At 35.5% G+C, this 14608-nt stretch overlaps 1 protein-coding gene across 3 annotated transcripts in view; it reads right to left on the bottom strand.

Moving 5' to 3' along the window:
• Positions 1–14608, bottom strand: part of LRP1B (LDL receptor related protein 1B) — a 1933102-nt gene that overhangs the window by 612685 nt on the left and 1305809 nt on the right. For all 3 annotated transcript variants that reach the window (XM_050752792.1, XM_050752793.1, XM_050752794.1), the window contains exons 29-31: positions 13800–14027; positions 4689–4863; positions 3732–3826 (exon numbers count right to left, since the gene is read on the bottom strand). In XM_050752792.1, coding sequence (XP_050608749.1) covers positions 3732–3826; positions 4689–4863; positions 13800–14027 — 498 coding nt within the window. The remainder of the gene's footprint in view (positions 1–3731; positions 3827–4688; positions 4864–13799; positions 14028–14608) is intronic.

Here is a 14608-nt window from a genome sequence, read left to right as displayed (position 1 = left end):
TATTATCTCCATTGTATAGATATGCAACTGAGCCTTAGAAAAGGTAAGACTTGTTTAAAGTCACAGAGTTAATACGCATCGAAGCAGTGATTCATATTCAGATGTGTTTGGTTCCTCAAATAACAGTTTTTTCCCCAACCGTGTTGTCCCTAAAATATGACAAAAAGAATGTTTTATGTATATGTGAAAATTGCTATACATTGTCCCTAATTTCTGGATTTCTTAATTTTCTTTTTCTTCTTGTACTTAGACTTTGAACAATTTAATTCACTTAATTTGGATTGGCAAATCCAAATGGTGAATGTTACCAAAGGAGATGTTAAGTGATCTATAAACATTGCTCATGGTAGGGAGATGGGAGAGAATAGAGGTAGAAGAGACTTCGTCTGCTCACTTTCTTCTTGTGGGTATCTAAAATAAGGATTTCTGGGGCAGAGAGGGATGTGACAGTATATAGCAGGCTGGGGAATTGCTGTAGAGCATTCAGATTTTGGAAGTATTTAAAAAGTTAAAAAAAAAAAAAAGAGTATTGCATTTATACATGGACAACACAGCTTTTCATTAAGCACTGGGGAGACTATCAATCTGGGCACCTGCTTAACAGGAATAGCAAGCTAAAGTGGAAAGTTACCAGAAGGCGCTTAACCTTAAACTTGTTGGCCTCTTAGCCCGAGCAGCAAAGCAGTACTGAGTTAAATCCCCACATTTACGTAAACATTTGCTCATTTCAGAGGCCCACTTGGTTACGTATATTTCCTCTACTACATTTCTATGGAATCTATTCTGTTTATTCTTCAGTAAACTCACTTAGAGTCTTAATACTACAGACAATCATATAATTTGAATTCCAGTCTGTTGGACCTAATGTACACACTACCGCTATTACCGACAGTTTCTATTATTAAGGGCCAGATGTTTTGCCTCATAAATTTTTCTCATTCAGTTCTCATGAGAACCTTATAAAAAAAAGACATTTTGTCTTGATTATATGAATAGGGAAACCAAGCACACCAAGCTAAAAGTAACTTGCTCAAGGGCAATGAGTTAAATTTACTTAATGGAATCTAAAATAATTTAGGTTCCTGTGCCCCTTCAGGAAAAGGACAGTGTCAAATTTTTATCAACAGGCCTAGTGCAAAATCCAATACTCAATAAAAATCCGTTTATTGAATAAATGAATGTTTGACTCACAGCCATATTCAATACTGATGTAACGTATAGTCAATTATGCTAAAATAATATGTCTTGTACAAATAAAAACTTTTAAAAAGTGTCATTTTGAAAATCTATTTTTTTTAATTTTCAAATATAATCACTGACATAAAGTAGACATATGTTTTATTGAAAGCTGAATCATCATCCTTATGCAGTTAAAAATATCACTTGGTGAACAACATCTGAGGGACCAGCTATAAATTGTGAATTGGTAACACAAATACCTCTCTTATAACCTTTTTTTATTTAAAATTATAGGCCGGGCGCGGTGGCTCAAGCCTGTAATCCCAGCACTTTGGGAGGCCGAGACGGGCGGATCACGAGGTCAGGAGATCGAGACCATCCTGGCTAACACGGTGAAACCCCGTCTCTACTAAAAAATACAAAAAAACTAGCCCGGCGAGGTGGCGGACGCCTGTAGTCCCAGCTACTCGGGCGGCTGAGGCAGGAGAATGGCGTGAACCCAGGAGGCAGAGCTTGCAGTGAGCCGAGATCGGGCCACTGCACTCCAGTATGGGCAAGAGTGCCAGACTCCGTCTCAAAAAATAAATAAATAAAATAAAATAAAATAAAATAAAATAAAATTATAAGCTGTTAGGCCTTTTATTAAAAAAAAAATGAGTAGGAAACTGGATATTTAGTATTAGAAAAGACAAGGTTTTCACCATTATAGAAATAAGCATATACATTAACATTTTGGTATAAACTATGATTACCATATTACAATGTAAGGGCTCGATTTGCTTATGCTATTTCTATCACACTCATTTTTCAACATTGCATATTCTGAACAGTTCCAGATAAGGACCAGCTGAATTGCCTTAGTTCAAATTGAATCCTTTGTATGGGCCCTAATCTTGTAGAGACCCTTGTTTCTTTAGTTCTATCATCTCCCACATAGAAGCATTAGTGTTTCAATTTGCCTTTAATTTCTAATACAACCCTGACTTTCAATTATGTAAAAATCTTAGAACAAACTGGCTAAAGAGCTGTTAACAGTATCATTTTATGTCAGAGGTTTATTCTATAGACCACATGAAAAGAATTATTTATTGCAAATCTTAGTGATACTACACCTTTATTGAATCATGACTATGAAAAATGTGCCCTAAATTTCTAAAACTAAGTTTCTAAATTTCTAAAACTAAGAAAAAATTGACAAGCTTCATGATATATTGATTGTTTTCCCAGATTCGAAAAATACATAGTATTCAACTGAAACAAAATAATGAATTTTCTGTTGTATATTCCACCATTTGCATCTTTATTATAATAATATCACAATTGGGGCTTACTAATATTTTAAAAGGTATTTGGAAATGACAAATAGGCCCTGTAACAATATTTGCTTCTCAAAGGTGTGCAAGAAAACATGAGGAAAAAGTGACTAAGGTTCAAAACAGTATTATAGATATCTACATGCAAATGGGTAAAATATTATATTCTAAGAGAATGTTTATACTTAATATTTTCAAAGATATTTCTTGGGAACAAGTCAAAGCTCTCTGTCAGTGCCATCATGTTATATCTGATTATTTGCAATGGTTGGCAAAGGTAGAATAAGAAACGAAATTAACACACTGCAGAGTAAATAAAGACTAAATACTAAATATCAAAACCCAAAACCTTGTAATTATCAATAATGACACAATAATGATGATCAGGAAAAGACTCAGTAGTTATACTGCCACTGTAGTATTGTATCAGATATTTCACCAGTAAAAATATTTATTAATTACATTAATGTAACTTATTTAATACATTGCAAAAATTATGTTAAAAAAATTAATCTTCCTGTTCAGATAATGTTTCCTCCTCGCCTAATGTGATGGTTAATATTGAGTGTCAACTTGTTTGGATTGCAGAATGCAAAGTATTGTTCCTGGGTGTGTCTGTGAAGCTGTTGCCAAAGGAGATTAACATTTGAGTCTGTGGACTGGAAGAAGCAGACCCACCCTCAGTCTGGGTGGGCACGATCTAACCAGCTTCTAGCATAAAAGCAGGCAGAGAAAGAGCAGACTTGGTGAGTCTTCTGGCCTCCATCTTTCTCCCATGCTGGATACTTCCTGCCCTTGAACCTCATACTTCAAGTTCTTCAGCTTTTGGACTCTTGGACTTAACACTAGTGATTTGCAAGGGGCTCTCAGGCCTTTGGCTACAGACTGAAGATTGCACTGTCGGCTTTCCTACTTTTGAGGTTTTGGGACTCGGACTAGCTTCCAGGTTCCTCAACTTGCAGATGGCCTATTGTGGGACTTCATCTTGTGATCCTGTGAGTCAATTCTCCTAATAAACTCCCCTTTGTATGTTCATTTATCCTATTAATTCTGTCCCTTTAGAGAACTTTGACTAATAAACCTAACAGAAACCCAATGGATTCAATGAAATTGATCAATTCCTGAATTTACTTATTTTACTAATCTTTAATATTTTCTTTTAGGATCTAGATCAAAGGTATATTGTACAAGTATAGGTTTGTCACATTGAAAACTTGGTGACTATTAAAAAATACTTACCAACTGGCTCCTTCTGATTCTGAAACAGAATCTTGCTATTACTGCCATCCATATTTGCCATGTTAATTGTGTTTCCATCGGTCCAGTAGAGTTTTCTTAATTCAAAAGAGATATGGATTGAAAATATTAGATGTAGACCTACTCACTGAGTAGAAATATACACTAAAAAACAAAGTAAACATAAAAATATATTCTGGACTCAGGAGTAACTCTCTTCAGAAAAATCGAAAATTGTTCACCCATTTGCTGGCGATAACCTACATATTTGCCTGAGAAGTAAGTACCATTCTTGCTTTTTCCTGTCAGTGAAAAAAAAAAATCTCACTTCCTTTTTCCTCCTACATACATGACTGAATATTTAGCTAAGACTATAGTAAATTATTTTCTTTGTTAAGTAATTCATCAAGATTGAGTCCTCTTGGCTCTGAAAAAATCAGATGCCACAGAGGGTAACAAACTCATTTCTACTATTGCTGTTGAAAGCACTAGAGAGAAAAGAATCTCTTTCAGCTCTATGCAAGCTCCCTTAAGGGCACAAGGTGACCATCCAAAAGATTGAAGAATCTGATCTACATAGCAGTGACCATGATACCAACATGCAGTACATGCATTTTTAACCACTGGCTTTCAAAATGAAAGCAACCACTGTCTCCTACATCTGTTTTTATTCAGAACTGTCATTTCTTAGAAACATAAATTAATGAGATCTTACGACACATGTCACAGATATATATGTTGGTGTAGGATATATATAATCTCCAGATAATACAACTCTAACCAGGAATCTCTTTTACAGTTTCCATATTTAAATTTTGTGACTCTTGTGGCTGATATATATATATATATACCCACACACACACATATATATCCTCTGAATTAAATAGTGTTTTTATATAAAATCAGAGCAAAAGTCTCTGAAATTTTGGAAAAGCTTAAAAAAAAATAATCATACTTTACCCCCTGACTGGGTGAGCTGCAAGACACTGTGGCTTATCGATTCCATGGATAATTGAGGTTTTCAAAGAGCCATCTAGCCTTGCCACATTAATTTGCGTTTCATCATATTCTGAGCTAATCCAGTATAAATTACGTGACACCCAATCCACTGCTAGTCCTCTGATACTCTGAATATCTATAAAACAGGAAAGAGAAGATTTAAAAGTGAATGAAGGTTTTCATTGTATTGGCTCTCCAAGTAGTTATTTTCTATCTGAGGGAAAATTTAATTTACACTTTAATTTGTTAGCTAAAATCACACAAGATTGTAATCTCATTCCCTTATCAGCCCTTCTTAAGGCATGAATAATCATTAATGTCTTACTGCTGAGCTATTTGAAAACCTGAAGCAACAATTAGCATTGAAATTACACTAACAGTCAAGGATTCACTAGTAAACACTTAGGAGCAAACACAGGCAGCAGTCTTATGAGCCAAGGTGACCACAATTCAAATTAGAGTAATAGCTTCTCTAGTTGGTAGCACATCTTTCTAGTTAGGAGAAAGTACTTGTGGGCCATCAACAAATGGGCTATTTTATGTTTTAAGTGCCAAGTTGTTACTAAAATGAAATAAAACAATTCAACTTTCCTAAAAGAATCACCAGAGTTTAACATCTTTCAAAATATAATTAAGAGGAATTGACTGAGAAGAGAAAAATCCAATAAAATCATTTTAACATTCCTTCAACGCTTATTCTGCAGAAAATTCTGAAATCAAATTAAGTTTGGATTTGTTACAGTCAATATAAATATTTTGGTTGTTAGTCCTGTATTATTGAATTAGACACCTTTTAAAACAATTATGGAATTTAGGCTTAAATATAATTGCACATTCCAACTTCCACTTAAAAATTGCACCTTTTCAAGAAAAACAAAAATAAAGTGTTATAAAGGAGGAATGCAGAAAATCTTTTCAGAAATATTAACATATAAAGTAGTCCAGTTTAATGTCCAATTTATAGCATTTGATTATCTTGATTTTGGTTTTATTTTAGAAAATTTTAATATTTTCTAGCATTCTGTACTTATAGAGTTCTCTAGACCACTATTTCTCAAACTTACAAGACACCTGGAGACTGTTAAAATAAAGATTCTAACTCAGTAGTTCCGAGGAGAGGCCCAAGATTCTGTTATTGCTCAAGGTTGGTGATTCCAATCAAAACTTCTGAGCAGCTGCTACTTAGCTCTAGTCAAATTGCTATATCTTCCATTTTTATTCTTTTCGGAAGAAGCCACAAAGCTAGATTTTTTTAATGTGAAAGTGGAAACTCCAGATCTGTAAAGTATGCCAACTAGTTCAAAATGTAAGACAGCAAAACAAGATGTGGGGGCCTGACAGTTCTGAGTCAGCCGTAAAGTGCAGTATTTGAATGGTAGGTTTCCAGCTTACATTTCCATGCCAGAATCTCAACTGAGCCCACCTTGCTGCTCAAAACTCCTTTTAGTACTTCTAAGTAACTATTAATCACAGTTGCCTTAGAAGATATTACTCGTGTTTCCGGTTCTCTTCAAATCAAGAATCCTTTCACTTTGCAAATTACTTTTCATGATTAATGTACAGGTAAGTTGGTTAATTTCAAATATAAACTTATTTCTCAATCTTAAACTTCACATTTCTTCTTATTTTTAGTCATCCTCAACCAGTTTCTTTTTTTTTTTTTAGACAAAAGTAATATACCACTTCCTTAAAATTAAACCTGCCACATCTTATATATATTTATTTCCCTCACTCAGAATCTTTATTCCTTCTTCCCCTTCTTTCATTCTCTTGAATTAATTGGTTACTGAGAGGTTGTATTGATGTAATAAGAATATTTGGGTTGATGTTCAGGTTGAGTGTCTATTTTTGTCATTAATCAAGTCATTTAAATGTCTTTTAGTCTCTTTTCTTACCCGTGAAATGGGCTATAGACAACACATAGTATTGTTATGAATATTATAATACATTAAATAATGTGTATTTATGCAGCCTAATGTAGGGCTGAAGAATATTTTGTCAATCTAAGAACTCAATATTTTCTGCATTTTACCTTGGATTGTTTGGTATTGGCAAAAATAATACAATAAGTTTCTATTTCCCCTAAAATACTTGTTCTTCAAAGTTGGTTTTGTTTGTTTGTTGTTTTTGTTTGTTTTTGTGGTGGGAGGTGAGGGGTAAGCATTGTCTCTGCTGCTCAAAATCCTTTTATTCATTTATGATAGACTCTTAGTAATATGGCCTAGAGAATATATTCCACTCGAAATTGTAAAGCACAGCCAAATGAAAGCCATAAATATCTATTTAGTCTTTTGTCAATTCTATAGTTTATGCTCTCTCAAATCTCTTTCCAGCTTTAATATTACAGTAGTATCCAGCGTTTCCTCTTCTAAGCAATTGATTTATTTGCTGCCAGGTTATTTTTCTGACTACGGAGCTTTGAATCATGACCTTCACTTGCCCCAAAGTATTCAATAGCTTCTAGCCACCCAGAATGTGATGTCTAAATTTCTTAGTCTGCTTTTCCATATAGTGTGACTATAGCGACAGTACTTTCCCAGTCTTATTTCTCACTATTTTTAACCAAATGCTTTACATTTTAACCATATTAATATGTTTTCAGATTTCCAGATATTACCTGATCTTTCCACACTATAGGGAAACTATTTAGATTTCATAACCTACTCCCATCACCACTTGCCTGAATTTTATTCATAATAGGCTAGCTGATCAACATCATTCCTTCAACCACGAAAACCTAGTCATGTCTCTTGTTTATCCCAGCTGAAAAGAGTTTCTCCATCTGCCTAATTTAACAGAACTGTACCTGGTTGATCTCTTTTTACCTAATGTAATCATTACTTTGCTGATATATAACTACTTTCACATATGAGTTTTGAGGGCAGGCTCCTTGCTAATTTGTCTTTTTGGCCCCTCTCCCCAGTTGTATACAACATTGCCTTCAACATAAATATTTTTAATGAATTCCCCAGTTGTATACAACATTGCCTTCAACATAAATATTTTTAATGAATTCATGAATAAATTCATGAACTACACAATCTAAAATTTTAAGAGTATGTGAACTAAGCTAAAAAAAGTCAAATATGTCTATATTGAGGAGTATGTATTTAAATACATACTCAAGCAATCTTAATTTTTTTTTTCTTTTTTTTTTTTTTTTTTTTTTTTTTTTGAGACGGGGTTTTACTCTTGTTGCCCAGGTTGCAATGTGCAATGTGCAAAGTGCAAGGTTTGGCTCACCAAAACCTCCGCCTCCCAAGCTCAAGCAATTCTCCTGCCTCAGCCTCCCGAGTAGCTGGGATCACAGGCATGCGCCACCATGCCTGGCTAATTTTTTGTATTTTTAGTAGAGATGGGGTTTCTCCATGTTGATCATGCTGGTCTCGCACTCCCGACCTCAGGTGATCCACCCACCTCGGCCTCCAAAGTACTGAGCCTAATTAGGCGCCCAACCTAATTCTAATTTTTTATTCTTAACATTTTTCTCCCACCAGATTGAACTTCCTAATTATCATCTTTACGTCTAAAAGAATACTCTTGTTTTTGGCTATCAATCACTAATTCCCACATTTGGTTGTTGCAGAGTGCTCTGGTAAACTCATCATAAGCGTATGGGGGGAAAAATAAAAATAATTATGTTTTTAATATTTTTCTCTTTTTGGTAAAAATATTGAAATAATAAATTCTAGGTCTAACTTTTGTAAATCAGAACAAGACCTCTGAGTATGTTTCTCAGGAAGTTTAATTTTCCAATTCTGGGGTTTCTCATTTCTGGAACTGAGACTAATTGTAAAGTATATTCTGAAAAGCCCTTTATTGCCACAAAACTGATGCATGATAAACTGTAACTTTCAAATGCATTGTCGAGATCATAAGACAGACAGGAAAAACTCAACATGCTAACACACACTCACACGTTAGCTAAAACTATCAAGGAAGACAAAATGGGATTATAGAAGCAGGTGCAATCATAGAGGCAAACACTTGCACTGAGAATGGAGAGCTTCATGGAGTATGAATTGCTCAGTGTAAGAGGGTTCAGTCCTTAAACTTACAAAGAATGCGTGAGCTAAATAAGAGTGATCTTCTGGGTATAGACACACCCCAGTGGACTCACACTTCCCATTAAGTTCCTTCTCAGAACAAAAAAATAATTAAAACACACACAAAGAAATGAGATATAAAAGAATAGTTAAAAGAAAAATAAACAAAAGATCGGAGCCTCCAAAATCTACATATTCATAAATTATTATCTGTAGGATAAAGACAAGGTGAAATATCTTAATGGCATAAATAATGCTTTGGATAATAATAAGTGCAATGATTCCTTTTAAAAGATTCTCTTGGAAGCATGAACACCAAAAATAACTTGTGATATTAAAAAATACAACATAAAAAATAATTTTTGAATGTGTTAAATAGCAGTTTAGGCACAGTTCAACTAGTGAACTAAAAAACAAATTGAAAGAAGTTAACAGAGTTAGCACAGAGAAACAAAGAAATTAAGTGAGTTAGAAGACAGAATGAATAGTCCAGCACATTTATTAGAGTCCAATATATAAATTAGAGTTTACAAAGTGTAGAGTACAAAGACTGAGTTGGAGAAAACAGGATATTTGAGGATTTCTTTCCCCTGGACTGATGAAAGACAGGACCCCATAGAAGATATAACAACTCTAGGTAGCAAAATACAAATATTCTAATGAGGGAAAAGGAAAGATGTTATAAGCAGCTAGAGAGCAAAGAGGCATCACCAAAAGAAGAATGACAATTAGAAAAACAAGGGGATTCCCAATAGCAATAGAGGAAATCAAAAGATAGTGGGATACTATCTATCTACAAAGGAATGACAGAAAATAGCTCCCAACTTGGAGTTTTGTACTGAAGAAAATTATTTTCAAACTATTTGCTCCAAGCTACTTACAGCAAATAGCTCATGTGGGCAATATATACATTAAGAAGAGCTTGGTATTTCAGGACACGTAGAATGATAAGGCTGGCAAACTATTTCTACATCCCCTCAAGAACGCTTGAACCAAGGAGCTAGTGTTTGTCTCAGAAAATTAGCTGGGCATGGTGGGGGGTGCCTGTAATTCCAGCTACTCGGGCGGCTGAGGCAGGAAAATCGCTCGAACCCGGAAGGCGGAGTTTGCAGTGAGCCGAGATCGCGCCACTACACTCCCGCCTGGGCAACAAGAGCAAAACTAAGAAAGGAAGAGAGAAGAGAGAAGAGAGAGAAGAGAGAGAAGAGAGAGAGAGAGAAGAGAGAGAGAGAGAGAGAGAGAGAGAGAGAGAGAGAGGACAAAAAGAAAAGAAAATGGCCCACTTGAGAAGAAAATAATGGGAGATGATAGGCACAGTGAATTTCTTTGGGGCCCAATTTTTGAAGCTGACCCCACATTAGATTTAGACTAAGGAAGATAAGAAAATAAAGTCTCTCAAGAAAAAGCCCAATAGAGAGAAGACAGTTAAGTGAGAAAATACAGAGTCCCACAGTGCAAGAAGTAAGAGAAAGGTTTCCACAGAGTCATTCATGGAATTTCTAAAAGATGAAAGGATAAAATAAAGTACAATTACTGGTGGGATTTGAGATCCTTTGATGAGTTCAGAAGCTAAATTTTCAAAAGTTCATCTCAAGTTTTTCTGCTAATAGAAAGATATATCCATCTTTAACAACGTTTCATTCTGGAAGAAATTGAAAGGCAACATTATTCAGCCCATGGGGTAAGTCAGAAATGGAATCATCCTCGAAAATACCTATTCCTCAAACTTTATTATGTCCAATTGATTGTTAAGTTCCTTTATGTTCTTACTCTTTGATATCTCTATAATTTGTCCATGTTCCTCCATCTGTGTTTTCCCCACTCTAGTCCCAGCTTCTGGTAACTCTTACTAGAGCCACTGTAACAGCCAACTAACCTGTCTCTCTCAGCGTTCACTGCTTATCTACCCCCAACTCGTAGAAGTCTCTACTAAACACAGTAAAGTGGCCTCTTCCAAAGGCAAAGCTCATCATGTAGTCACACCCTCCCTGAAGCACTTCCTTAAACTTGTCTTATAAAGGTTGGCATAATTTGGTGTCTATTTTGTTAAATCTTTCAGCCTGTACAGATACATCCCTCATTCTGTGCTGCCTACCATTCAGTATGTCTTGACTCTCCTTAAGTTCCTTACTATATAGAAAATGCTCAGGCCGAGTGCGGTGGCTCACGCCTGTAATCCTAGCACTTTGGGAGACAGAGGCGGGTGGATCACAAGGTCGGGAGTTTGAGACCAGCCTGGCCAACATGGTGAAACCCTGTCTCTACTAAATATACAAAAATTAACCAGGTGCGGTGGTGTGCACCTATAATCTCAGCTACTCGGGAGGCTGAGGGAGGAGAACAGCTTGAACCCTGGAGGCAGAGTTTGCAGTGAGGCAAGATAGCACCACTGCATTCCATCCTGGGACAGAGCGAGACTCCAACTCAAAAAAAAAAAAAAAAAAAAAAAAAAAAGTTCCAATATTTTTCAAAATGACTGAATGTGTAATTATTGCTCCTAATGAGTATATGTATTAATTATTAGTGAGAAAACATTTTTGCTCAAATTTTGGTTGATAATTGTGAATAGAGTCTGCTAACTAGAAATAAGTCTTGATGATTTTCTCAATGATAAAGTCACCAAATTACTGCTAGATACCAGTTCTTATTAAAGACAGAAAATTGTCTCCCATTTTTTTTAAGATAAAACATCTTTTGATCTTTATAATTCAGAGCCTTTTGGGTAATATTAAATATTTATAATAAAGTACTTGAACATTTTTCTGTCGGACTTTGGTGAATTTCTTGAGGGAAGACCACCTAACTGATAGTCAATCTTGGGAGACACCTAATGTCCTTTACTTGAAGTTTCAAGGAATATAATGACATTTCATCAGTCATTGTTCTTATTTTAAATCCAGTCTAACAATGATTATCCAACCACATTTCCCCTTGCCCTTGTAAAAAATTCTGAACAAAGAGGAAATCTTTGCATTCGCTTTTTTATAAAGACTGCTGTTTTTCAGCAAGTTCGAAATAAATATTTGAACAAGCTTATAACCAAACCATTCAATAATTTTTTTTAACAGTGCTAACCTGAGATCAGAAAAGAGCCAGCTTGAATACAACTGTATTTCAGTGGTCAAATACTCTCAGATCTATTAATGGTACTCAAGCTAGCCTTCTAGTATTGAAAAGGATTGTGAATAAAACCTGCACTTCCTATTGCCTTCTTTATGACATTTACCATTGCACAAATATGTCTGACTTTAAATTTTCAATAGACTTTAAAGCATAGGTGTTTGATGCATCTATATGGATTGTTGATTACTCTTTTCTCCATCCCCTTCCCAATCCTTCTACCAAATTTAGGTTGAAGAGAAACTGTCTTTGGATATTCAGTCATGGCAAATAGTAAGTGCTCAATAAAGACACATTCAATAAGATAATAACTGACCCAGAAATCACAATATGCCAAACTTTAAGCAAATATTAGGATAATTCAATACTAAAAATTTAGAACTCAACCATGACATGTACACACATGTCTCACTTCAGCTATGTTCTCTATGTTGGGACAAATTACTGCTATTTTTGTAATGGTGAGGTGAACAGCATTCTCTTAGAACCTATCATTCAACCTGCTGGGTCAGGAAATAGGAACAGGTTTCCTGTTTTATTTGTTTAGCCTAGATCTATAAAAATACATGCAAAGGGAAGTTGTTTATAAGCTTAAGTAAGGGAGGGAGGCTGGGCGTGGTGGCTCACGCCTGTAATCCCAGCACTTTGGGAGTCCAAAGTGGGTGGATCGCGAGGTCAGGAGTTCAAGACTAGCCTGGCCAAGATGCTGAAACCCCGTATCTACTAAAAAAAAAAAAAAAAAAAAAAAAAAAAAAATTAGCCATGTGTGGTGGTGGGTGCCTGTAATCCCAGCTACTTGGGAGGCTGAGGCAGAGAATTGCTTGAACCTGGGAGGTGGAGGTTGCAGTGAGCCGAGATCGTGCCACTGCACTGTAGCCTGGGTGACAAAGTGAGATTCTGTCTCAAAAAAAAAAAAAAAAAAAGATAAGCCAGTCCTTCCTAATATCCTATATTTTATCTATGCAAATGTAACTATTCCTCCATCAGCAAGAAAGAGGCTTTAAATCTGTTTATTTAGACATGTGATTTTTTTTTTTTTTTTTTTTTTTTTTTTTTTTTTGAGACGGAGTCTCGCTCTGTCGCCCAGGCTGGAGTGCAGTGGCGCGATCTCGGCTCACTGCAAGCTCCGCCTCCTGGGTTCACGCCATTCTCCTGCCTCAGCCTCCCGAGTAGCTGGGACTACAGGCGCCCACAACCGCGCCCGGCTAATTTTTTGTATTTTTTTTTTTTTTTTTAGTAGAGACGGAGTTTCACCGTGGTCTCGATCTCCTGACCTTGTGATCCGCTCGCCTCGGCCTCCCAAAGTGCTGGGATTACAGGCGTGAGCCACCGCGCCCGGCCCGTAAATTTTTTTTAATTTTTATTTTTTTACTTTTTGGAGGGATGGAGTTTTGCTCTTCTTGCCCATGCTGGAGTCCAATGGTATGATCTTGGTTCACTGCAACCTCCACCTCCCGGGTTCGAGTGACTCTCCTGCCTCACTCTCCCAAGTACCTGGGATTGCATGTGTGTGCCACCACGTTCGACTAATTTTGTATTTTTAGTAGAGACAGGGTTTCACCATGTTGCTTCAGGCTAGTCTCAAACTCCTGACTCGGCCTCTCAAAGTGCTGAGATTACCGCCATGAGCCGCCATGCCCAGCCGAGAAATCTAAATTTTAAGGTGATCTGCTCTGAAGTTTTTCTTCACATGAATGTAAATTTCCAATTATCAGTCTGCTCTGTGCAATTTAATTATAACATTCTACAATTGTAAGGATGTAGCATATTATTAAATATCTATTCAATTCTAACTTTCAATTAACAGCATAGAGTTGAGTAATAGAGAAATAATATGAAAGACTTGTGATTATTACAAATTCAATAACAAACATTTTTAAAGTTATAACATGTACAAATCTTTTACCTCTTGAAATAACAGTTTCTAACCCAGTTCCATTAATAAAAGCTCGTTTAATGGTTTGTGTTTTAATATCTGTCCAATATAAACGTTCCTCAGATGCATCGAAGTCTATCACAGTAACATCATCAATATCAGGAACTGTAAATGCCGTGATAAAGTTAAAATATGGATTGTCAATATCCACTCCTCTGATTTCAGAACGTCTTGCATAAAGAAGAAATTTTTTCATTTCTAAAAAAGAAATAGAAATTGTTTTTCTCTTATGAAGTTGGCAAGCTTGAAATAGTCTAGAAATTCTAAAATATTACTTGATTTAATACATGTTAACTCCTGAACATCATAATCAATACTTGATGGAAACAATGAAGTAACAATTTATCTATTTTAAATTAAGGTATTTAATAGAAACAAATGTAAAATGAGTTAGAAGCCTTACATCATCATTTTTCTTTGGCTAGAAACACCCAGATATTCTCAGTAATCAATTCTCAGTGACCTTAGAATTTCAAAGTTGCTAAACTACATAAACTCCAAGTGTCAAATACCGTATTTGTACTTTGTACATAATTACAATATTGTATTCCATGGCAAGATTTTGAGGGACTCCAAGAACAGATTTTCTATACTGTCTTTGAATAAGATAAAACTAAACATGCTATTAGAAATCTCATATATATTTTTCCTATAGAAATTAGGGCTCAAATAATTTAAAGCATGCTTTTAGTGTAATTTTTTGTAAATCTGCGGTAACTAACATTGTGAGCCATTATATCACTTTTACTTCCATAGACGCCTTCCTTGCACTACATTTG

This window comes from Macaca thibetana, chromosome 12, assembly GCF_024542745.1.
Source record: "Macaca thibetana thibetana isolate TM-01 chromosome 12, ASM2454274v1, whole genome shotgun sequence".
NCBI classification, from domain to species: Eukaryota; Metazoa; Chordata; class Mammalia; order Primates; family Cercopithecidae; genus Macaca; species Macaca thibetana.
The sequence above is the reverse complement of the archived record's forward strand: the minus strand, read 5'-3'. Positions and strand labels throughout refer to the sequence as shown.